The 26,008-nt window shown below is 42.8% G+C and overlaps 2 protein-coding genes and 1 long non-coding RNA gene across 6 annotated transcripts in view; 1 reads left to right on the top strand and 2 right to left on the bottom strand.

Moving 5' to 3' along the window:
* LOC135109384 (uncharacterized) overlaps window positions 1–26,008 on the bottom strand; it is a 44,038-nt gene that overhangs the window by 11,782 nt on the left and 6,248 nt on the right. For 3 of the 4 annotated variants that reach the window (XM_064020787.1, XM_064020789.1, XM_064020788.1), the window contains exons 2-6: window positions 17,348–17,433; window positions 14,590–14,667; window positions 11,957–12,092; window positions 11,310–11,704; window positions 10,855–11,001 (exon numbers count right to left, since the gene is read on the bottom strand). In XM_064020787.1, the coding sequence (XP_063876857.1) occupies window positions 10,855–11,001; window positions 11,310–11,704; window positions 11,957–12,092; window positions 14,590–14,667; window positions 17,348–17,365 (774 nt within the window). In that variant the 5' untranslated portion in view covers window positions 17,366–17,433. Of the gene's footprint in view, window positions 1–10,854; window positions 11,002–11,309; window positions 11,705–11,956; window positions 12,093–14,589; window positions 14,668–15,853; window positions 15,900–17,347; window positions 17,434–26,008 lie in introns of those variants that run through there. The other variant, XM_064020790.1, reaches the window with a different exon arrangement.
* On the bottom strand, window positions 8,410–10,822 carry LOC135109390 (facilitated trehalose transporter Tret1-like). Its single transcript, XM_064020804.1, has one exon. The coding sequence runs from the start codon at window positions 9,862–9,864 to the stop codon at window positions 9,127–9,129; it is 738 nt and encodes a 245-aa protein (XP_063876874.1). The 5' UTR covers window positions 9,865–10,822; the 3' UTR covers window positions 8,410–9,126.
* Window positions 18,553–25,312, top strand: LOC135109392 (uncharacterized). Its single transcript, XR_010272682.1, has 4 exons — window positions 18,553–18,705; window positions 22,306–22,657; window positions 24,474–24,541; window positions 24,689–25,312. It is a non-coding gene; the product is annotated as an uncharacterized LOC135109392 (long non-coding RNA).

Below are 26,008 nucleotides of genomic sequence, written 5' to 3'. Positions count from 1 at the left end.
TGTACGCTGTGTTTGTTTTGTGTATATGTACCGTGTTTTCTGTACTTCAATCATTGTAACTTTGTTTCATGTGTTACGGTAGCCATAACAAAGATAAGGAATCTTCCTTATGTCTCGGGGGAGGTGTGTGGTTGTTAGCTAGTTGTGTGAACGAGTGAATGAGCGAGACTTGTGTGAGGCATGAATACGTGTATGAGTGAACGAGCTAGGCTTCAGTCATAAGTGTTAAGTGGAAGTGCGCGGCCTGGCGCCGGGAGATCACCTACCTCCAGCCTTCTGTTCACACCTTCTGTGAATAAACACCTGCACTGTTACCTGCGTTTCCTGTGCCCCTGCTGGTCAAGAGTCGAACATGGCGCAGTGAGTAGGATCAGGACAAGGCTGCAGTGGGTACGGCGCAGAATGGAGAAGCAGTTGGAGGCGCTGGCTGCCCTGCTAGCGCGACAGTCGGAGCAGAGTCAGGCTCTGCTAGCGCGACAGTCGGAGCAGAGTCAGGCTCGCGAGGAGCGTTTAACCCAGCTGCTGGAGAGAGTGGGGACACAAGCTCCCAGTCGCACCACGGCGAGCAATGAAGGCGAAACCACAGCCCGCAGCACGTCTACCCAGGGCGCGAGGTTCCCGACGTCCGCCACCATCATTCCTCACTTAACGGCGTCAGCATCTTTACGTGAGTTCGACACGTGGCGCCATAAGTTTGAAGGATACGTAACCCTCGCCAGGATAGACTGTCTCTCCCTGGCTGAGCAGAGGGCGGCACTCGCTGCTGTCCTAGACGACGAGTGGACCCGTACACTTCGCTACGGGATAAGCTTACCGAGAGACGCGGAGTTAAGAACCATCCTCGATGCAATGTGTGAGTACCTGCGAAGCCAGCGCAACATCATCATGGATAGAAGAGACTTCTACTCCCGCGTGCAAGAAACGCAAGAAGGTTTTGACGACTTTTTATGTGCTGTTAAGGAAATCGCCAATTTCTGTGACTTTTGCGACCAGTGCATAAACCATCAGCTGCGTGACAGAATTGTCGTTGGGACACGAGACGAAGTGGCTCTGAAACGCATGCTGGAAAACAAGAAACTCACCCTTGAAAACGCCATAGATATTTGCAGAGCATCAGAGAGCGCTAACCAGTGTAGTGCAGTACTAAGGGGCGGCTCTCACTCTTCGAGCCATGGTGTGAACGCTGTCTCGAACTACAGGAAGGGCAGTTTCGGGGGCTCAAGCCCCACGGGCTGTTATCGTTGTGGCAAAGATTGTCGCAGTGACAAAAGGGGATGCCAGGCAATAGATAAAGTGTGTCGTAACTGCGGGAAAAGAGGGCATTTTGCGAGTGTATGTCAGCAGACAGTGAGGAAACGACGAGGAGCTTCGAGGAGTTCCTCAACTGTCTCTCCTCATCGCGGTGCAGGCCCGAGGCGGGGAGCCAGTGCCAGTGTATACCAGCTCTTATCAGGCGTATACACAAAGACGGTGACGGCACGACCTGCGCCCCAGGTGCTCATTACCGCCACACATCCCGCTGGAAGAGACAAGATTACGTGGACTCCTGACTCTGGGGCCGAAACGACCGTTATTGGCCTCGACACGGCAACACTCCTTGGAATCCCGCCCTCCAGCTTGGCGCCCGCTGATGGTGATGGACTTTATGCTGCCGGTAATCACCCCCTCACCTGTGTAGGAACTTTCTCGTCGCACTTGCAACTGGGCGACAGGGAAGCTGAGACTGTTGTGAGCGTGGTGAAGGAGGTGAAGGGGGCGCTGCTTAGCTGGTACGATTCCATCGCTCTCGGAATCCTCCCCGAAGATTTTCCGGCTCAAATCCGACCGCTACGCAGGGAAGAACAGCACACCGGCAACAGCTCCATCAAGTACCCGACCGCCTCGCAGCCACCTCTATCTACGCCCACAGAAGTGATCAGCTGGCCTCATTCCTACGACCCAACGCCACAGCAGCGTGCGGGGCACGCTGCTGCTGTGATCAAGGCCTTTCCCAGCGTCTTCGAAGCAAAGGAAGGTTTACGTGCAATGGCTGGTGGATCCATGGCCATCGAGTTGACAGACGACGCTCGACCCTTCGCCGTAACAGCATCTCGTACAATCCCTTACAATTGGCGTGAAGAAATTAAGAGCCAGTTGGAAGAGGATGCTGCTACTTCTGGTGACCTCGACCCTCTCCACTCAGCGGTCATCTCAGCGTTATCTGCCACCAATGAGGACGGCGTCCGCTTAGCACCACTCCAGGATCAGACTGTGGAAATGGTACGTGCCGCAGCAGCAAGAGACGGGGAGTACTGCTTGCTCAAGAACGTCATCATCGAGGGCTTCCCTGATCATTGCCACGACCTCGATCACCGCTTGCGTACGTACTGGCCGGTGCGCAGTCTGCTGGCCGTAGACGGCGACCTGGTGGTTTACGGGCCGAGGCTTCTTATTCCTCACAGCCTCCGCCGAGAAACACTAGAGCGACTCCATGACAGTCATCAGGGGATGGAGCGCACCAAGCGACGGGCCCGACAAACGGTGTACTGGCCTGGTATGGACAGAGACGTTGAGAACGTCGTTTCTGGATGCTCACTATGCCGTCCACTCCTACCAACCCAAGCCAACGAACCTCTCTGGCAGGACACGGACACACCCAGCAGGGTGTTTGAGTCAGTTTCTGCAGACTACTTCCACGCAGCAGGCCGTACATACCTCGTGTATGTAGATCGCTTGTCTGGGTGGCCTCACGTGTCTGCATGCTCACGTCCAGCATCGGCTGATCAGCTCGTTCGTGTCCTTCGGGGTGTGTTCGCCGACACGGGCGTGCCTGTTCTCCTGAGGACTGACGGTGGACCGCAGTTCACTTCTTCATCGGTACGGCGCTTCCTGGCTCGATGGGGGGTGGAGCATCGTGTATCTTCACCTCATTATCCACGCTCCAATGGTCACGCCGAGGCAGCGGTCAAGTCCGTGAAGAAGCTGATCCTCACGACCACACAGCAGGGACACCTGGACGAGGATGCGTTCGCTCGCGGGTTGCTGGAACTGCGCAACACTCCGAGGGCGGAAGGGCGATCACCAGCACAAGTCCTCTTCGGTCATCCTATGAGGTCCTGTGTCCCGGCTCATCATCGCTCATACGCTCAGCAGTGGCAGCGCGCTGCTGATGAGTGCGACGCCAAGGCAGAGCGACTGAGGAAGAAAGCGAAACTTCGCCACGACGCGTCCGCCCGTACTCTTCCTCTCCTGCACCTCGGTGGCCACGTCGACGTTCAAGATCACACGACAGGCCTCTGGGATCGCCTGGGTGTCATCGTGGCTGTTGGGCGAAGGAGAGACTACCTCATCAAGATGGGCAGCGGTCGCGTGATGTGGCGTAATAGAAGACACCTACGCCCACACAGACCTCTTGCTCCCCTTCCTGTCGAGCAGCACACCGCTCATGGCGGTGCAGCGCTTCAGCATCAGGGTCACGAGGAACACCACCATCCCGGCAGCCCGGAGCATCAGGGTAACGGGGTACACCGTGGCCGAGAGCAACCAGAGCGTCGAAGCAGCCGACAGCGTAGGGAGCCGAGACGACTGCAGGTGCGGTGGCACCGTAGCACCTACGATTAGTCGTACGTGTTCATTGTACGCTGTGTTTGTTTTGTGTATATGTACCGTGTTTTCTGTACTTCAATCATTGTAACTTTGTTTCATGTGTTACGGTAGCCATAACAAAGATAAGGAATCTTCCTTATGTCTCGGGGGAGGTGTGTGGTTGTTAGCTAGTTGTGTGAACGAGTGAATGAGCGAGACTTGTGTGAGGCATGAATACGTGTATGAGTGAACGAGCTAGGCTTCAGTCATAAGTGTTAAGTGGAAGTGCGCGGCCTGGCGCCGGGAGATCACCTACCTCCAGCCTTCTGTTCACACCTTCTGTGAATAAACACCTGCACTGTTACCTGCGTTTCCTGTGCCCCTGCTGGTCAAGAGTCGAACAACTTGTATGTTGGTGTTACCTCATTTATCTGTGCCATTTCACACTCATGCAACAATTTGTGAATAAAAGAATCTCTCTCTCTCTCTCTCTCTCTCTCTCTCTCTCTCTCTCTCTCTCTCTCTCTCTCTCTCTCTCTCTGTCTCTGTCTATCTATTTATTTATCTCTCAAATAAAAGACTATCTATGACGTGAAGAGGATCCTTGAGAGAGAGAGAGAGAGAGAGAGAGAGAGAAAGAGAGAGAGAGAGAGAGAGAGAGAGGGAGAGAGAATTACATTTGAGTGTATGAAAAGAACGTCAGGCAGCTTGTTGGTCTACAGCGTGAGCACCTGAAGGAAAGTTAAAAGAGATTCGTGGAAAATGAGGAAACGTAAATCCCACATGAAAAGAGCGAAATTGGAGGAATAAAGTGCACTGTAATTGACAGCAAGTAGTGATGTGACCTTGCTGGAGAAAAAAATAGTGAGAATGACCATGTGGTGTCCGCCTAGTTCTCATATGAAAGATAACGAGAGAGAGAGAGAGAGAGAGAGAGAGAGAGAGAGAGAGAGAGAGAGAGAGAGAGAGAGAGAGAGAGAGAGAGAGAGAGAGAATTTTTTTTTAGTCAATTAATTACGCAAAAAAGTAAATATCAAACCGCTTCAGTAAAATAAAATAAATTACTTAGCACAAGAAAATATTACAACAGCTCACAACACAAAACAAATTCAATCGAGTCAACAACAAGGTAATCATACAAATCTTACGTCAAAAACGGCAAAAACCATCGAACAGTAATGCCAGACACACAACCGTAATTTCTCTATACACGGTGAAGCAAAGATCTTCAAAGCGCGGGTAACGGACAAGTACACTGGCTGAATGATCGTTTGCGAGTAAATAGAGATAAAAAGAGACATATCTGTACGAGTGTTTGTTCCCCTGGCAGCATGTCACTAACTATGGGACAATGTATGAGGCAATAGTGCTGTAGTTTGAGAAAGGTGCGTGGTGTTGACTTCCTCCAGCCGTGCGACTTGCCACACACTCACACACACACACACACACACACGGAGAGAGAGCATGCGCTGGAGGAAACAACAGCTGCCTCAAATTAAACTGAATGGAAATTATGGTTCAGTTTTGCAACAGTTAGGGTAATGTTCACAAAAAAAAAAAAAAACGCAACAGTGAAGCTTGTGTGTGTGTGTGTGTGTGTGTGTGTGTGTGTGTGTGTGTGTGTGTGTGTGTGGTCATTCTCAATTCTTTATCCTTCTCCTAGCTTTCCCTCACGATACGCGGGGAGCAGGAGGGAATGTTGCAGTCTCCAGTGTCCACAAGCCACTAGAGCTTACTTACCCGAGTGTCAGATCCTGGACGGAGTGTCACGGAGCGCCACCGTGTCGAGAGAGGTCTTGAGTGACACTGAAGTACTCGAGAACATGTATGCGAATTAGCTCCCCTTCCTATCTTCCCCCTTCCTCTCTCTCTCTCTCTCTCTCTCTCTCTCTCTCTCTCTCTCTCTCTCTCTCTCTCCTCAATCACAGTGGGAAGCACGAGCTAAACTAAGAAACTTTTCCATAATTTTCATGGCCTTGTGTTAAGTCTCCCGGTACTTGCTGCGCTCCAGTGGTATCCTGTGGTAACATTCCTAGTTCTTGTTCTTATAAAAATGCGTTTCCTTCACACAATTTCCTGCCAGCATGTTACCTTGGGGAAAGTGGGCAGCCTTACTCCTGTCTTTCCACAACAAGGTCAGCAAATAATTTCGCTGTACACCACACTCCAGCAGCTCTGTGACGGATGCACACACACTTCGGAGCATCAGTCCCTGTAGCCTAACTCACGCCAGTAGCGGTGTGATGATAGGAACCACTCCTGAGAAATAGTCCCACGGGCTCAGATAAACCATTGAGATAAGACCAAGCAGTCCACGCCGTGATGAACAAAGGCCAACACACACACACACACACACACACACACACACACACACACACACAATGGCTAAAACTTCCAGCAAGCCACATTTTCATCGTAATTATCTAAAATGGGAACAATCAAAGTCCTGCAAACGTTTGTACCATGTGTACGATCACCAGACAAGATGACACAGCTGCACACACCGTGAACAACACCCCCGTACATACAACTAAGGCGCCTTACAAGTAGAGCGATATTAAACTCACGTCTGGGCGGGAAAGCAATGTGGACCAGTGTTCACTGTGCGGTCACAAGGCACCCACTGCCTATCAACATTCAGCTCCAAGCCTCGCTGCTAACTGAGAAGTTTGTTGATTCAGAATTCGCCTCATTGGCAGTATTAGGCCAGCAGGGCGCTGACATCCGTTGGGAAATTCAATGCAGGGACGTTTGTTATCTTGCCCCGTTTCGTTGAGCTGCCTTCCTCTTCACCCTTATAAGCACACGATACCTCACAACTACAGCACTGAGACATCTTTGCTAAGTCTGAATATAGGCAGTTTCTCTTAAACAGGGAAACATACCAGGAATGTCGTCTGCGGTCAGCTTGTCTTCTCCAGCGTGCTTACAACTGTGACAATGCAAGGCGTGAGTGAAGTCTACGCGAACTTTGCTCTCCTCACAGCTCCGATAAGTGTACGAGTACAGCCGAGTCTACTGGACAAAGAGGGAAACTTTTTTCATCTGCGGTCAGCTTGTGTTCCGTCAGCCGCCTGTTGAGCTACGGCAGCCAGCGAGATGCATTGCGGGGAGGGCCCATTTCTGAGTGACGACGCACCACTCGTGAAGACAAGATGAGCGTGGTGAGCTAGCCAAGACTCCTTTAGATTCACTTGTCATGCTATGTACTCGTAAGCCACGAGAGGCAAACAGGAACATGATGCAACAATACAACAGCAAGCACAGTAAAAGCAGGCCTGATGACTTCTTACAGCTTCCCTTGTTTTCCTTAGTTACTATCTTTTTATATCAACCAGAGGGGGGGAAGATGAAACTGAAACCCTTGTCACTGGTGTAGACAATACCAGGAAGCTGGATGAGGGGAGGCTTGGCAACGAGCTGGCAGTGGTGGAGGGGATGATGGTAATGAAATGAAAACAAACAGCGCACATGTGGCCCATTCTTAAACGCCCTCTCAACAGGACTAATCCTTAAATGCCCCCCCACAGCAGGACTATTTTCAAAGGCCACAGAGATGAAAAAGTTGTCTTCTCATGGGCGTCTTTTTACCTCCGATGGCACAGAATTTATGTTGAATTATCACTATAACCTTGAAAACCATCTTGAAAACCCCAGTAACCTCCACTAGAGTCAGTTCAGAAATACGGACCTGTGCACTCATAAGTTCAGCTCTTTGTCATAAGAACATAAGAACATAAGAAATAAGGGAAGTTACAAGAAGCGACCAGGTTTACACGTGGCAGTCCCTGTATGAAATATACCTACCTATTTCCACCTATCATCATCATCCATAAACTCATCTAGTCTTCTCTTAAAAGCTCCCTAATGTCTTTGTCAATACATGTGAAGAAGTGTGTAGGCAAGGACCATCGTCGTAAAATACCCACTTGTCTCCTGATCTGTAAATTATAAGCTTGTTGGGCATCAATGGTATTTAACATGCTTAGATCTCAGGGCAGGATGAGACGGGTGGGGATAGCTACAGTGCAGTCTCCTTAAATGTTATCCACCAGTCCTTACGTGCAGTTTTATAAGTCAAATAACCTTCAAACACTCACTTCCTCTCCGTGTTCACCTTCTTTTTACAATTCACTGGTAATCTGATAATTTTGCTGAATCTGATAATGGATGATTCTTATTTATCAGGCAGCGAGACTTGAGGTTGACGAGGACAGATTGAAGAGTGAAACAAGTGTGCTACATATGATACTTGGCTCTCTCTCCAGGACCGTATTAGGTAAACTCTAGTCATTAGTCGCGTGCTGCTTAAAATCCCAAGGACCATATTTAGAAATGCCTCTGCGCCACAACCTGACTACTTTCAAAAGGCTCTGGTTGAAGTGACATGGATTTTTAAGAGTGTTTACTGCTATAGTGACAGATTAACAATATTTCTACTCGTACATTACTAACAGGAGAAACGCTCTTGAAAACCCGGTTAATCATCTCTGTGGCCTTTGAATTTTGTCGTAAGGAGAGACCATAGCGTTTCTGAATACGGGCCGTACATTAGAGGCCCTACTTATGAAAGATTGGAGTTTTTTCAGTTGAACATTCCAGTCCCAGGCCTTTTCATTTGTACCTTTTAGTTTTCCTTTAGTTCTTTATTCATTTAAATTTGAGCTACACGTTTTGTTGTTTTTATCTTTCATTTTAATATTACTCTGTAGTATTCTTATGCAGTTTTATGTTCCTTAGTTCATTCAGGCGCCAGCTAAGAGATTTCTAGTCACTTCGCTTCCCTTCACGCCGGCAGGTAACAATAGGTACTGTCGCAAACCAAAGTCCACAAGAAAAATTGGGTTATTTCATTACTTTTATTTTACATGTAAGCGGTACACGCATTCACACAAACGCTCGCTCGCACACGCAGACTCACACAAACACGCGCGCACATACATGCATTATAAAGAGAGACTACTGCCAACTAAAGTATAACACGTAAGCCACCTTTTATTACCACAGCTGCATTATCACAAGGAAAGACGTAACGCCCTTCACCTCCACACATACAGAGCGACGAGTGTAAGTAGTGGCTGGCTGGCTGGCTGACACATTTTAAACAACTGACTGACTGAATTCGTAACTGAGACTGACTGACGATGGTTGAAATTCTGAACGACTGACAGACTGACTAAATGATTCATTCTGGGCACGCCTTTACGTCAGTCCTTCTGATATTCAAGTTTAATTTTTCACTCACAAGTTAAGAGTCAGCTAAATTTTTATGTTTTGCCGCCTGTCTGGACTCTCGATCACCTAACAAGAGTCGATTCGGGATTTGAAGGATGTTTTCGTTGTTAGTTTTCCAGGATTTAGCATCACCAATGGGAGAAGCTCCTCAGATAACCTGACTATTCATCTCTATAGTCCCTAAAACAATCCCTATCAAATTTCAAGGTGTTTGTTCAAAATACAGATTAGAGAAGCGTCAACACAGTGACACAATATCCTACTCCACTCACTTCCTCATGACCCTGACTTTAGTTCACCTTGCTAAACATCCGTTTGTTTTGTTCCTTACACTCTAATTGGGCCTTTGAGATCATCTGGAGAGTCATTTTTATTAGCGAGGGGTTCTTTGAGATCATCTGGAGAGTGTTTGTTCGCGAGGGGTTCTTTGAGATCATCTGGAGAGTGTTTGTTCGCGAGGGGTTCTTTGAGATCATCTGGAGAGTGTTTGTTCGCGAGGGGTTCTTTGAGATCATCTGGAGAATGTTTCTTGGCGAAGGCATCCTCCATCTCCTGGAGGGAGACGCCTCGAGATTCTGGGATCCATATGCAAACAATAAGAGCAATGACTAAATTCAGTCCCCCAAATGCTAAAAATGTTATACCCAGACCAGTGTAGCCAATGAGTTTCAAGAAAGCCAAGTTAATACTGAAGACGACGAGCGCGTCGCACGCCGTGATGATGGAGGCACCGAGGGACCTGACGGGGGAGGGCACCAGCTCCCCCACGTACACCCACGGGATGGGCCCCACGCCCGTGCCGTACGCGGCAATGTACACCAGCACGGCGACGAGCGGCACCAGGGACGCCCCCGGCAGCTGCAGGAAGAGGAACAGCCCGCACACACTCTGGGACACCGCGGCCACCACGGCGGTGCTGATGAGCAGCGGCCGCCGCCCCACGTGGTCCAGAATGCCGGCGGTCACGCACGTACACACCAGCCGAGCCGCGCCCACGAGCACGGTGCACGTGAAGGCGTCCAGCTCCACCCCAGCGTCACGAAAAATGTACACCGTGTACATCATGATGCAGCTTCGGCCACCAAGCTCCCGCAGCACGAAGAAGCTCAGCACCAGCACCACGGGCCGGAGATTCTGCCCCTTCCGCAGCTCCGTGAACTGAGGACAACACCTTATATATATACGTGTATACCACCAAGCTCCCACAGCAGCACGGGCCGGAAATTCTGCCCCTTCCGAAGCTCCGTGAACTGCGAACAACACACCTTGTATAAATACGTACCTTGTATAAATACATGTATACCACCAAGCTCCCACAGCACCACGGGGGCCAACACACTGCAGCGGCTATCTGGCTGAGACAACACAGATTACCAACACACTACAGCCACTCTCTGGCTGAGACAACACACCTTACCAGGACACTGCAGCAGCCCTCTGGCTGAGACAACACAGAGCACTGCAGCCACTCTCTGACTGAGACAACACACCTTACCAACAGCACCCGCTCACTTCATAAACTGACCATTCATTTCGCATGGGTGTAAAAGTTATCAGCTTATTTAGTCTGCAATTAATTAAGTGTGAAAGTAAAGCCAAACGACGACACAGAATGGTTTGAAATAAAAACAAAGTTAAATGGGAACAAGAGTAACTGTGAATAGCGGCCATGATGAAAATAGTGGAGAGAAACGAATTAAAATAGTATGGACACGTGAAGAGGATGGAGGAAGAGGAGGAGGACGAAAGACTACCACAGCAGGCACTGGCATAACCACCACGAGGAGGTAGGCTTGCGGGAAGACTGGAAAAAGATGGAGAGAAGATGTTAAGAAAACAGTAGAGAGGAGAGCAGTAGAAAACAGTAGAGGAGAGCGGATGAACGACAGGGAGAGACAGGAACTCTTCATGGACAGGAGATGCTGGAAAAAATGTGGGAAAACATCTGCAGGATGAGAGGTGCCCGGTGAAAGAGTTTATAATAAAGTAATGAAGATGATGCTTAATGTTCCAAGGATAATTGGATGTGTCTTTTCTCTCTAAAAGAATGGTCACCTGCTGCAGGAGGGAGGTTTGGGTCGCAGTGGGCCGCCTGGTGATCGCCGCCAACTCCTCCTCCACTTCAGGCGTGGAGCCCATCAGCCGCTGCAGCGACGCCTTGGCGTCATCCAGCCTGCCTCTTCTCACCAGCCAGTAGGGCGACTGAGGAAGAGAGAGAGAGAGAGAGAGAGAGAGAGAGAGAGAGAGAGAGAGAGAGAGAGAGAGAGAGAGAGAGAGAGATTTTCATGACTATTCCGGGCGTCATGGGACACATGCTTGCTCCTTTGTCATTTATATAATTCTGCTTTGTTCTTTTCACCAGGTTGACACTTCCCTGTCTCTCAGAACTCTTGCCAGCAATGACTACATGTTCAACATAAAAAGAGATTGTAAATTGGAAATTAGGATTATTCTTAATTCCAGCTCAGTATTTCAGTTCATTTCTAAAGACAAAGAAGAAACTTCCTTACCTCAGGCACGAACCACATGGGCAGAAACAGCAGGGCGGCCGTCAGGGTGCAGAGCGCCGTGGCAATCTTCCAAGGGAAGAGGAACGCCACGAGGTAGCCGTAAAGCACGCCAGTCGACCCTCCAATTTCTGACAGAGTAGCCACCGCTCCTCTAACTTTGTTTGGGCTCATTTCCGCCAGCAGTGGCAGCGACACTGTGGAAACAGCGTAGACGCAGGCGGCCAGCCCCGCCCTGGCGACAAAGAACACCACCTTATGGGGCGGGAAGACCATCAGCAGCCACAGGGCGGTGCTCACCCCCATGACGATGGCCAGCACCAGGCAAGGTCCCACCCACTCCACCAGCGGCCCCGTTGCCAGAGAGGCGAAGATCCCCACGATGGACGTCATGGATACTGAGGCAGAGAAGGAGTGTGCACATGTATCGACAGACGATGGCAGGCAGTTCTTTACTGACATTAGTGCAGGGCATGGCGACACGCATTAAGTACACAGTCCTTCCTCTGCCTACCTGGTGACACGTTTACATAAAGACGTATGAGCAAACGGGCACTGCAAGATGACGTTTTGGTTTTCACAGTTCTTGTAAACCTAATAAACACGTCACCCTCATTCAAGTTTGCTATAGAATCCACACGACGCCTTACCCAGCCACGCCACGTCGTCGTCGGTTTTAACGAAGCTGTGAGGGTCATCCTGCATCTTGGGCAGGACGGCAGTCCAGCCTTTGGTGACCGTGCCCTGCAGGATGGACGTGAGGCCCACCACCATCATGAAGGCAACCTGCAAGGCACCGGGAACGAAATGAGTCATATTAACAGGGCAGGTGTTCCTTGGAAATTCACTCATTCCTTCATCATGACTCAGTAATTAGAGTGATTTCTGTCTGATGTGTTTCTTGGATCTGTACTCGTTCCTTCTATCCTGACTCAGTAATTAGAAGAGTGATTCAATTCTTATTTGTTCCTTGAAGGTGAATACTCTCTCCTTCCATCTTGACTCAGTAATTAGGGTGATTTACATCTGATGTGTCCTTTGGAAATGTACTCTTTCCTTCCATCCTGACTCAGTAATTAGGTGAGTGATTCACTTCTGAGTGGAAGTCTGTGGAACAAGAGACAGACACCTCGGGAGTGTCCGATGAGGGGAGCTGGAGATGTAAAAAAAAAGAAAAAAATACGCAAAGAATGAACCTTATGGACAATCTTTTCTATGACATCGAAAGAGGGAAACGGACCTCCTGAAAATGGCGTTTGATAGGAATGAAAGGCGCCACGTAATGGCCGGCATTACAACGCCATCTCTGTATAGTAAGGAAGTAACTAAGACAAGTACAACATCTGCACCGCACACGTGACGCCACAAGTGTTTAGATGATTGAAATAATAAGTCTCTCCGCGGAGTGTGCAAGGCAATCACAGTGCTTATTCCCAAACATTTACCGATTACATAGATGGAAGCCACGTGAAATAAGTAACCATCAGAAATACGATTGGCTCCCAAGAACTTTACATGAGTATCCAAGGTGGCTGGCTAAATAATATATATGAATACTGCTCATACATGAGTATCCAAGGTGGCTGGCTAAATAATATATATGAATACTGCTTATACATGAGTATCCAAGGTGGCTGGCTAAAAAACACATATGAATACTGCTTATACATGGGTATCCAAGGTGGCTGGCTAAAAAACACATATGAATACTGCTTATACATGAGTATCCAAGGTGGCTGGCTAAAAAACACATATGAATACTACTTATACATGAAAATCACATAAAATAAGCAGATATTAGGGATGCATGTATGTATCCACACCTGTATCCACACCATATCCACACCTACATTCACACCCACGTACGTATCCAGGCCTATGTCCACATTCCACATCTACATTCACAGCCACACCTGTCTCCACACACCACTAATCTCTCTACTAATAACTATCCAGACACACTTGTACATCCGCATTTCAAGACGTTCCGTATAATTAAAAAAAAAAAAAAAAATATGTCAATAAAAAAAATCATCGATCAACTGAAAAAAAAGTAAAAAAAAAAAAAAGAAGAAGAAGAAAGAAAGTAACACTGATGGACGAAAAAAAAAAAACAAATAAATAAATAAATAAAAAACGGGTATTAGGTGCTTCAACACGCGGAGCAACTTTAAGGACACTCGCAGATCTGGTCATACTGAGCTCGCCTGCACACGCCACAAAGTGTCGCGCCGCCGAGATGATTGCGGCGAGTGACATGTTGCTATAAATGGCTCTGTGTTTTCAATATGTGGAGCTTTATCTGCATTCTGATCACATTATCTTGTTCATGAGAGTTTTTTTCTACATAATGCAATAATATATTTCAGCATTCAAATATCAACTGTTAAAAATAGCGAGCATAAGTAGAACAGGTTATAAGGATTTTTTTTTAACATCTTCACAGTTCAACTCGTCGTAATACCACCTTCTTTTTGTTTTGTCAAATTTTTACAATACATCTTGATTCTACAGTCGCTTCTGAGTCTGATGGGATCAAACAAAACTGGCTTGCTGGCTATCCCGTATTTGAAGTGAGTTATGGCGTATAATTCGCGGATTTTGAGCGCTCCATAAGTCGAAATACGCAAAATACGACAAAACGGTGGTCTGACGAAGAAATGTCATTAAATAAGATGCGACGTTAAAAGTTACTTGCTAGGAGGTGTTTCTGAGAATGAAATCGCAATTTTTATATGCGATGGACACCAAAAGGTACTCCTGGCCAAATCATCGTTGTACCCTTTAGGGGCCAGGCGGAGCGGTGGGTTGTAGAGATGTGCGGTAACAAAATTAGAACCCCCTCGCTCCGCTCGGTAAAAAAAAAATAAAAATAAAAAAAAATAAGTAAATAAATAAATAAATAAATAAATAAATTTAAAAAGTAAAAAAATAAATAAATAAAAAATCGATAAAAATATAGATAAATAAGAAAATGGTTAATAAAAAGCTTATAAAACGTTAATCAATAATAACCAGTATATGCTTGCCACATACACACTTGGCAGGAAAATTATCCTCCCCAAGTGTTAGAGATCCGTGTATTAGCCGGAAAAGGCCATGAAATCATAATTACCCACAGACACTGGCAAGGAGAGATAAACTCTATTGAGGCCACCGCATTGGACAGACAAAGCCATCAGATCAGTATAACTCACATACACTTGCAAAGAAAATTACCCTCTCCAGATGTTAGTTTCCGTGCACAAGTCAAAACAAAAGACACGAAATCACTACAACTCACATGCTTGCCTCTGACCTTCCTCGCCGCCCCGCCATCACCCTCAGACTTTACACTCGGCTTCAATTTTTCTTCCATTACCTGAAAGACAAAAAACAGAATCCATGGAACACGGACACCTTCTCTTCAAGGCTACATTGGGCTGAACACAGGAGTAAAGGCGAGTATGATCTGAAGGATTGGGTGGAGGAATGAGCCAGACCTAATCTTGCGAACGGAGGAGAAGAAGGAGGAGGTAGTAGTTATATATGCATATTATATAACCAGTGGAGGAGGAGGAGGAGGAGGAGGAAGAGAAGGAAATAAGAATTATATATATCCACTCCAAATAGCTGAGAAGCAATACATTACAGAAGAAATCAAATATGCATACCAACTGATGGGAATGTATTGACCAGAGAACAAAGGTACATTTTTTTTCATCCTTTTGTTCCTTAAGTCTGATTCTGTCACGTACTTCTGTCCAGGCGTTCGTTCCCTAGCTTTTCCTATGTAAGAGGAGCACTTGCCAAAGGCCAAAGTGCCAAAGCACTTGCCAAACGGCCCACTAGAGTGCCCAAGGTCAAAAGGGGCATCCAAATTTGCTAGGATAAGTGTCTTGAAGTGTCTTGAAAGAGTTCAGTTCACAGGAAGAAGGAAATACAGAAGCAGACAGGGGGGTTCCACAGTTTACCAGAAAAAAAAAAAAAAAAAAAAAGGATGAATGACTGAGAATACTGGTTAACTCTTGGTTTAGGAAGGTGAACAGAATAGAGGTGAGAGAAAGCTACGGTCTGTCGTAGATAAAGATTTATGTCGCCTTCAGATTAACTCTTTGACTGCTGATTATAATATGACACTCGTTGCTTGAGTGAAACTGGACTGTCTTTATGGGAAAAGAAATACAGCTTCAAGCACCGGAGGATTTAAGTTACACGATTATTCCTCTTCATGTCAGAGGTCATGTGAAAGCATGCTCTATCCTTGACGTTTTTATATTTCTTTTTGATCAAATGTGATATAAATCGCATTCAAACAGAGAACACTGGTATTCATTCATTCCTCCGCAGCAACTACGTAGAGACACAGCACTGTAAATTAATCAAGATCGATTAAGTCACATATACTTTAAACAAAAACAAAGCATTACATAACCATAAATGACTAAAACATACCTTCTTTAACACAAACTAGCTTACTATATCACATCTATGGTCGACTACGGAGACACATACTATACTTAATCAAAACAAAAAGACCCTATTGATAGCCACACAAGTCCACAAACCAAGAACCACAAGCAGACGCGGCAGCAAATATATTCCTTACTCAGGCAGCCGTGTCTAGAGACTGAAGCTGACAGGGACATGAACATTGACTAAATGTCCGGGACGCGGTGCAAGAGAGTTGCCAAACCCAGTGCTGCTTCTCTGCGAAAAAACTCCTATGAAGATGTGGTGAGAAATATATAAATCATTGGAATGCACATAGTTTTCGTGCCCCTATTCCAAACCTACTCTGCTGCCCGTTTCTCTCCACTAGGGACAGAAAAGTTTGTCATCAGATCAGCATCTCTGTTTCAGCACTTGTACCCTAAGACCTGCGGTTACTTGGTTACATAATTCACGTTTATCTCCATCCCTGAGTACATAAGCTACACGAAGACCAGACAACACTTCCAGAATACCTCTTGCTCAATTACATCATACGTGCTCACGCGTTTCCTATAAAGACCTGTCCCCTTTTCCACAAAGTTACTCCCTAGGCAACAATAATTGCTCGCTGTTAACCACGCTTATCCATCCACTTGCTTACTCACTCTTTCTTAAGCAACACACCTGAAGGACGTTCGAATTTTACTGTTTTCACTTTAAACCCTTATTTATTATTTTTTTTTTATGCTCTCTCTCTCTCTCTCTCTCTCTCTCTCTCTCTCTCTCTCTCTCTCTCTCTCTCTCTCTCTCTCTCTCTCTCTCTCTCACACTGTTTTCACTCTTTAACCTTTATTTTTTTGCGTTCTCTCTCACACACTCCCTGACAAACACACTCTGAAAGTTAGAATAATACCTTACTTTTACCCTCCCTCACTCACCCACCCGCTCACTTACTCATTCTTTCTCTTGATCTTTAACGATCCTTGATCTGTAACGTCTCACCGTCTTATCCCAACCCATTCTAGAGGCTGTAATGGAAGGTATTGGCTTTCAATGGGTGTTTCTATGGTTATACTGATAGTATGGCAAGGGTTCTACATCAGGATGGAAATAATATGGTACTGGAATACCCACTGGTGTTTCTATTAATTCTAGTGATAGCCTGACAAGAGTTCCGCATCAGTAAAGAAAAAGGATGCTAAAGTTTGCACGGATGTTCATATAATTATGGTGATATTATTACAAGAATTCTGCATCATTAAGGGAAAGTACTCATGAAAACCTGACCAATCATCTATATGGCCTTTGAAAGCATGCTACAAGTGTCTCAGTATTTCTGTATCTCGTTTGCTGAAAATTTAGTCAGAAAGTTGTTTTTATACAAATTTGCAAGGAGATTAGGAAGGCAGCAAGTAAATATTTGAACACAAGATATAACAGAGCTTTCAAAGATTAGATAAATTCACGGATAGGGATCCTTTATTTTCACAAAGAGTAACGCTCTCCTACACCTCCATACACGTTCCCCTTCTGCCATACTTGAGATCAGTACTATAATACGTGAAATACATCTGTTGGAAATGCAATTAAGAGAGAAAAAACGTCTTCTGACCTTCAAGTACTCTTACCTCATCGTGAGTGTGCATATCTCAACTGGGTCCGTCACCTCACAACCTCGCCTGCCGAGTTTCTGGGGACAGTCGTGGGTAGCGAACTGAAATTGAAGAATAGAAAGATCAAGTTTTTTTTTTTTTTTTTATTGGAAAAAAAATAACAAGAATAAAAAAATCAAGATGTTATAATGGTATAGCCAGGGACATTCGCGATTAGAACTCCAGCTGTTATGAGCGTCACACTGCACGAACTCCCACTCGCTCCTCCTCGGTGTGAGAAAATCTGCCAGAAGAAAATAACTATATGGCAACATAAAGGTACTAGGCCTTGCTGGCGCCCGAGAGTGTAAGAAAGGCAGGAAAAGTGAGTGGCGAGTGTGTGGGGCGACACTGTACCCTCCCCACGGTTTTGAAGGACAAAGTGAAAAATGGAGGCGGAAGGAAGGGCCAGTGAGCTGCGTATGTTTGACCTCTGAGTGGACGTAGGGGAAAAAAAAAAAAATGACACGTTTCGGAAATAACTTGTATCATAAGTAGAGAACGTGCATCCCGTTAAGCAGCCGCGCATTGCAAGACCACGAGAGTACGTGGTATGATCGCAAGTGACACGTCCGGAAATCAGCGTTTAATTGCGTGTGTCTTAATAGAAAAAAATAGCTGATTTCCAAATTATACATCAAAGTATGACCTCGTCTAGTTCAGGAGAGTCCTTCATATAAATGCACTGGTGTGTGTGTGTGTGTGTGTTATTGCTAGTTATCTCTCTCTCTCTCTCTCTCTCTCTCTCTCTCTCTCTCTCTCTCTGTAGTTGCACAGGTCTTCAAGGGTATTTTTACGGTTTTAGTGACAGATTAACAACATTTCTACATTAATAACAGGAGAAACACCATTGAAAACCCTGATAATCATCTTTATAGCTTTGAAAAACAGTCGTGAGGAGAGAGAGAGAGAGAGAGAGAGTAGGAGCATTTCAGTTGAGCCTATTCTGCCCTGGTTCGTGTTTGCTGCGGTGACACGGTGCCGCACTGAGTGAAGATTGCGTTCATAATCACTTATCGGGAGTGGAGTGGGGAAAGGAGAGTCAGGAAGTGAGGATATTTATATTATTTGACATATTATTTGATAGCATGTCAACTTTTGTGTGTGTGTGTGTGTATGTGTGTGTGTGTGTGTGTGTGGGTGGGTGTTGGATCAGTGACAGGTGGCGCTGGGGAGTTACCACGGCGAGCGGCTGGCTGGCTGGCTGCAGTGTTTTGGTCAGCACTGGTCAATCTTGCCCTACACGCTCTATTAACCAGTGTTTCCGTCTTCCCGACACCTTCTTCCTGCACCAAGTACCGTCAAGCATCACCAGAGAGGCACGAGTACGTAAGGTGAGTCCAGCGGGGCCAGTCTCTCCTCAGTCAGCCTTACTGCCTTCACAACACCCTAATCCTCCCTGTAGTGTCTTGTATTCGTTTATTTAGGATTCATTATTCGTTATTTAGTTTTTTTAGGGTTAATTATTTATATTTAGGTTTTGTTTACGTCTGAGTCTGGAAAGAGTTGGAAATTTATTCAAATATTTAATGTTCGCCAATATGTAAACAAGCCGTCAGCTGTGTTATTAGCCATTATTTGCCTCATCTCTCACTTATTGTAAGCCTAACATATCACAAGATGGATCCACATATCTAGCCTTCATATCCGCTGGTCAGATATATCCGTCATTGCCTGGTTTTGGTGCTATATAGGAATAAATAAGGCAACATGGCCGCCGGCCCCCCCACTGAGGTCGCCCCCGAGGTCCGCCATGATGGACTGGCACCTGTTCCGGCTTGTTGGTTCCAATATTTATTTAAATTTTTCTGAATTAATTTATTTGGCTTGTATAGTAAGATTTTATGGTTTCTAAAAATATTTCGTTGCTTTTGAAGTGTTTTTCTTGCTTCAGTTAAGTAAATGTGCTAAATTTGGTGTTGTTTTTTATGTAAATAAGGGGCAGTTTGTACGGTGAAATTTACCCAGCCTGGTTTTTGGCTTTTTTATTTGAGGCTTTAATGAAGATTTTATTGCTTCAAAAAATCGTTTATGATTTTTAAAGTATGTTGCGTTCCTGTTGAGTTAAGTATGTGGAATTTGAATAGGCTTATTGTCCTGTTGAAAGTGGTGATTTTGTCATTTTTTAGCTTCTTTATTTTTTTATTGTAGCTTGTAACTAAGTGTGCATTATTTTAAAAAATAGTTCAGATTTTTTAAAATGTTTTTTTACCAGTGTAAAGTGGAATAGGTGGACTTTTCAGTGTTTTTAATGGTGTGAAAATTTCCAACACTTTTTCCATATTTCACATAATATTTCTTTATAACTACTGAGACTGGAGGTGTTTTGATATTGTGAATATTAATTTAAGTAATTGTCAAGTCATAATATATAATGCATTCGAGCCTAGCTTCATTTTTTCTATGGGTCAATTTCAAAATGAAATACGTTACGTACGTATGGCAGCGGGGCGCCGGCACCTCGCCTGTGACGTCATCAAGGATTCGGGACTCGGTCTGCTCCAGTGTCTCCTCAATATTTACCGTAATTTCCAGTGTTTTCCAAGTGTTTCCAGCTGTTTCTAAAGTCAGGCATGTAGATAGTTGTAGTAGAAGGAAGAAAATAAGAGAAATGAAAGAGGAGAAGGAAGAAATAAAAAGAAATGGAGGAGGAGGCAAAACAGGTAAACAATATTTAGCTTAGTTTCCCTTGCTGCGCTGCAGTTCTCTGTAATATTTGGTGTGTTTTGGGTGTTTTACGTGTTTAAGATGTATGTAGGAATATTGTGGGGTGTTTAGAGTGTGTTTTGGTGGTGTTTAGGTGTGTTTTGGGTGTATATTTGCTGTTATCATTGTGTTTTGGGTGAATTTTGGGTGTTTTAAATGTGGTTTAGGATGTTTTTAGTTATATTGTAAGTGGTTTGAGTCGTGTGGGGTGTTTTGAGTATATTGTGGGATGTTTTTGTGTGTTATGGGTGTGTTTGGGGGTATATTGAGGTGTAGTGAGTTTGTTTTTGGGTTTATTTTCTGTTTTAAGTGTTTCGGTGAGTCTGGGTGTGTGTGTCTGGTCTTTTGAGGTGTATTTGATTGTGTGCAAGTAGTTTTGGGTCTTTAAGGGTGTGTTTGTGGCGTGTTTGTGGTGTTGAGTGGTGCTTTAAGTGTGTTTTGGATGTTTTGATGTGTTTTGGGTGTGTTTGATGAATTTTGGGGTGTTGTAGTGTATTTTGGGTGTTTTAAATCTTTTGAGTGTGTTTGGATGAGTTTTAGGTATATTGGGGTGCTTTGAGTGTGTTTTGGATAAATTTAGCGTGGTTGGGGTGGGTTATTTGGATATTTTTAGATGTTACGGGGTGTTTTGAGTGAATATTCAATATTTGGTTGTGTTTAGGTGAGTGTAGTGGGTATTTTGGGGTGTTGTGATGTGTTTTGGTTGTGTTTTGGATGTTTGAGTGTATTTTGAGTGTGTTTTGGTAAGTTTTGTTGCATGTAGGGATGATGAGTGTTATATATATATATATATATATATATATATATATATATATATATATATATATATATATATATATATATATATATATATATATATATAATGGGAAGGCAATGAGAAGAGGGACAAAAGAACATGGGATGCACCGCCTGTGTTCATACCGGGATCTGATGTCAGTTCTTGTGAAGGGCCAGAATGCATATTCCTGAAGTCTGGAAGGAGTCGTCCACCAGCCTGTATGGACACTAGGCTGTAGCTCCAAAACTAACTGTAGGATTCTCTTTAAAATAGTCTCATTGAGATTCTCGCACAAAATTACCTATACGTAACTTAATCTAACCTAACCTAACCGCTACAAGAGTAAATGGGCCAAAACATTACCAGACTTCGGGAATATGCCTCCAGAGGGATACGGGTTAAGGTCGCTTCACACACATCAGTGCCGTATTCATTCCGTGCTGTTCAGTGCTTCAGTGTCAGTAAAAAAAAATTCATCATTTTGGAATTCAGCGGAAGCATTTACACACGTCCGGCGAAGTACCGTGTTTTGACTGAAGTGATTGTTACGTCTCCATTCCGTGAAATGGAATATCGTCGTCACTGATATTTTAAAAATTTTCACGGATGTCGGACAAGTGTTTTAAATAAAATAGAAGAAATTGAAATGGTGATAAATACTCTTTTTAATTGATGTAATTAATCACATTGTACATTATACTTACCAGAACACACCACATCACACCACACCACATCATAACACACCACACCATACCACACCACACCACACATCACTGAGCAATGTCATCAAACAGTTTTTGGACATTCTTAAGTACTGGAAAATTTTTGTTTCATCATTAATTAATTCCTCGTACAGAGTAGCAAAATCTCCTTCAGTTTCTCTTTTTCTTCCACGTTTCATGTACCCACTTTTCTTTTCTTTATTTTTTGTTAAGCAAGCATCTTGCTCTTCATCAAGAATTATGACAATCATAGCCAACTCCACGTCTGAAAGGATATGTGTGCATAGACATCACGAAAGCGACGTCTATAGTGTCAGTGGATATCACTGACACTATACGATACTAATACGGCACTGATAGGTGTGAAACCACCTTTGAGTGTACTATTCAGATAGTGTACCCACTATCTGCCAATTTCACTGGGACAAAAGCACAATTAGGTGATTGTTAAGAAGAAGAACAACAATAATAATAATAATAATAATAATAATAATAATAATAATAATAATAATAATATTAATAATAATAATAATATAATAAAAGGAGTTAAGCCATCTATATAGTTAGCTAGATTGATATTATCATTATTATTGTTATCATCATTATTACATATCAAGGTATTGTGACATTATTATTAATAATATGTTATTATTATTATTATTATTATTATTATTATTATTATTATTATTATTATTATTGTTATTATTATTATCATTATCATATTTCAGCTATCCAACATCAGAACAGTATATGAATATGGCAAATGCTGTTTTGACATCATTTCCTGCCATCCTGAGAAACAGTGATCTCGAGGAGCATGAATTGCAGCTGCAATGGAAATTGCGCATCCAGCACAAGTTTCAGAATTCAAGAAAGAGGCAGGATTCCTCAGTGACTGAGGTGACGTCAAGGAAAAAGAAGATCCCTTGCATAGCGCCAAAAGAGACTACGTGTCCACTGATGTATGGAGTAAAGGCTTATCTTCCACCAAGGCCCCATTCAGAAGATGATGAGTCATTAAAGAGACATAGACAGTGGCTTGCTCTACATTGGATGAAGAAAGATCCCGAGTTAGATAAGGTATGTGATATTTGTACGCTTGATTTATCTTTTTTATATTTCAGAGACTTCTTTACTGGTGTTGTTTAAAAATACCTGCTCTTATGTAAGCAATTTCAATGGTACTGGTGGATAGCCACTGAAAAAATGATGCTTGTATATATATATATATATATATATATATATATATATATATATATATATATATATATATATATATATATATATATATATATATATATATATATACAATAAAGTGTATATATATACACACTTATGCCATCAAAAGTCTGAATCCATGGGTACAAGTTCAGGATTTCTGCTACAAGAATGTTCCCATTGATTATTTTTTTGTCTCTCTCAGAGAGTGTCAACTGCATGAGGCATTCAGCCTGAGGAAAATCATTAAAGTAAAATTAGTGTTCATAAGTTGACAGTCAACTTATGAAAACTAATTTTACCTGAGGAAAATCATTAAAGTAAAATTAGTTTTCATAAGTTGACTGTCCCGCCAGCCTCCCTCTCTCCCTCATATATATATATATATATATATATATATATATATATATATATATATATATATATATATATATATATATATATATATATATATATATATATATATATATATGAGGGAGAGAGGGAGGCCAGCCTCCCTCTCTCCCTCATATATATATATATATATATATATATATATATATATATATATATATATATATATATATATATATATATATATATATATATATATATATATATATATGAGGGAGAGAGGGAGGCTGGCCTAGTATTCATGAAACTATGCTGCATGCAAAAACCAAACATTGTATTAAGCATGACCTATCTAACTGTAATGCTTGCACCAATTTCTATAAAGGTACTAATTTAATTGTTAAATTCCTGCTCTTCTATCAAATTTTTGGCTGAGTGCTATGGCTAAATAATTGTTTGCAGCATAAGTGATGTTAAAGATTTTAATAGGTGTAAAGCATCTCTCTCTCTCTCTCTCTCTCTCTCTCTCTCTCTCTCTCTCTCTCTCTCTCTCTCTCTCTCTCTCTCTCTCTCTCTCTCTCTCTCTCTCATAAGGAAAGACATTATTTCTAGTGTAAATAAGCCCAATAGGCTGTCCAATTTGAAATTTAAAATGTAAATATTATCAATCTTTTTAGAAATGTTAGCTGCATCCTCTTCCCTTGCAGTCCAATAAGACAGGTCACTAATTCGTGTGGAGATAGAATTCTTGGAGTCACCTTTGCCGGCACTAGCGCAAGTGCAAACAGTCTGATAAAGGTTTCTTCCATGGTTGTGATGAAGTTCAGGACTTCTCACACTGTTTTGGTGGATATGATGAGAAGAATCGGGAGTTCAGAACATCAGTGCGTTATGTCGGCTGGGGTTTTCTTTCTTTCTTTTTTTTTTTTTTTTTCGATCAGTACTCATCATATTCTTACAAGGACTTGCTAGACAAAGCATTATTGCATTATGATATTACCCAAATAGTGTCTCAAGTGAAAAACATAACCGCATACTCGTACAAAAGATTTGCTGCTGTGACACAAAGGACAAAAATCATTAGTATACTGGTCGTTCTGAGCATTCAATCAAAATGCTTGTCATTCATATAATTAGTAGAACCATCGAGGAGCTTTATTTTTGTTAATTCTTATGTGATAAAGCAATAATTACAGGAGACTTTTAAAAGATTGGTACTCAAATTAGTGGACTGTCTTATTGGATGTGACCATATCTTCACTTTTTCCTTACACAGTTAATTTTCTTTTGTTTATTTGATTTACTTATTATCATATTTATTTATATATTTATTTATTTGCACCAGATGCTTGCTTAGTTATATTGGGGTTACTTCACCTGCTTGGAGAAAGGAAAGACTCCATTTTTACTAAGGTTAAATTTCAGTACCTTTGATTTTAGAGTGGTGTGTATATATTGAAATTTCTGAATATATTATCACCTTAAGATATATATCTACATATAAATTTTATTTTAATGCCAAAATGTTATTAATGTTTACACTATTATTTCTTCCTTAAGGTACCAGAAGAAGAACTAAGAACAGGGCAGTCTAGTGTGTATTTGATGGTGCACCTGTAGCTGAACCAACATGTATTTCTATGGCTGTAGTCTCATTGGTAGCAGGGCTTTGTGTTTAATATTGAACACCCAAAAAATTGTGAACATTTCCTCCGTTTCACAACATCCTATCAAGTATGACAAAGGTAACACTTCAAAAACAAGATCTCTACTTGTAAAACTCAATGAAGTAAAGACAGAATTGAGCTACAAAAATGCATAAATCTGCTTCCAAATATATTCAACTCCACACATAATGCCTCTCTCTCTCTCTCTCTCTCTCTCTCTCTCTCTCTCTCTCTCTCTCTCTCTCTCTCTCTCTCTCTCTCTCTCTCTCTCTCTCTCTCTCTCTCTCTCTCTCTCTCTCTCTCTCTCTCTCTCTCTCTCTCTCTCTCACACACACACACACACACACACACACACACACACACACACACACACTAGTCAATTACTAGTTAAAGATTAATCAGTGAAATAAATACATAACATTATGTTAATAAGTTTTCTAAAAGGAAAAGGAAATACTTGTACTTCCCCTTCCCCCCAACCCAGTATTCATGAAATCTTACTGAATTGTTATCTTATGTTATATATATATATATATATATATATATATATATATATATATATATATATATATATATATATATATATATATATATATATATATATATATATATATATATATATATATATATATATATATATATATATATATATATATATATATATATATATACGAGTATATATATATATATATTAATGAATGGAGAGTAGACACTCTCTCTCTCTCTCTCTCTCTCTCTCTCTCTCTCTCTCTCTCTCTCTCTCTCTCTCTCTCTCTCTCTCTCTCTCTCTCTCTCTCTCTCTCTCTCTCTCTCTCTCTCTCTCTCTCTCTCTCTCTCCAAATTGGGAAGTATTCTTCATGTACCATATGATGCATATATTTTTTTTTTTATGCGTTTTTTACCTTTTTTTTAATTTCTCTATGTTATTGCAAGTGATACGTGAAGCTTCTTTATTACTGTTCTGAGCATTTCTGTAGATTTGTTTAGTTAGTATATCCCATAGAAATACTCATTTTCTTTTTTTGTGTGGCTTTAAAGGATTAATGGTGACATATGGATATGATCTGGGTTAAAAGCTTGTACAAATAAGGTTAAATGTCTATTTTTGCACTGGTTGTTTCCCTAAGTTTCTTAAAAGTACTGTGATATAATGATTAGCAGTGGACTAATTAATTATTCTTTATAGGGTCTGTAACTCCTTACATTTAATTTA

This window comes from Scylla paramamosain, chromosome 18 (assembly GCF_035594125.1).
Source record: "Scylla paramamosain isolate STU-SP2022 chromosome 18, ASM3559412v1, whole genome shotgun sequence".
Taxonomy (NCBI): Eukaryota; Metazoa; Arthropoda; class Malacostraca; order Decapoda; family Portunidae; genus Scylla; species Scylla paramamosain.
This window is presented reverse-complemented; position numbering and strand designations above follow the sequence as displayed.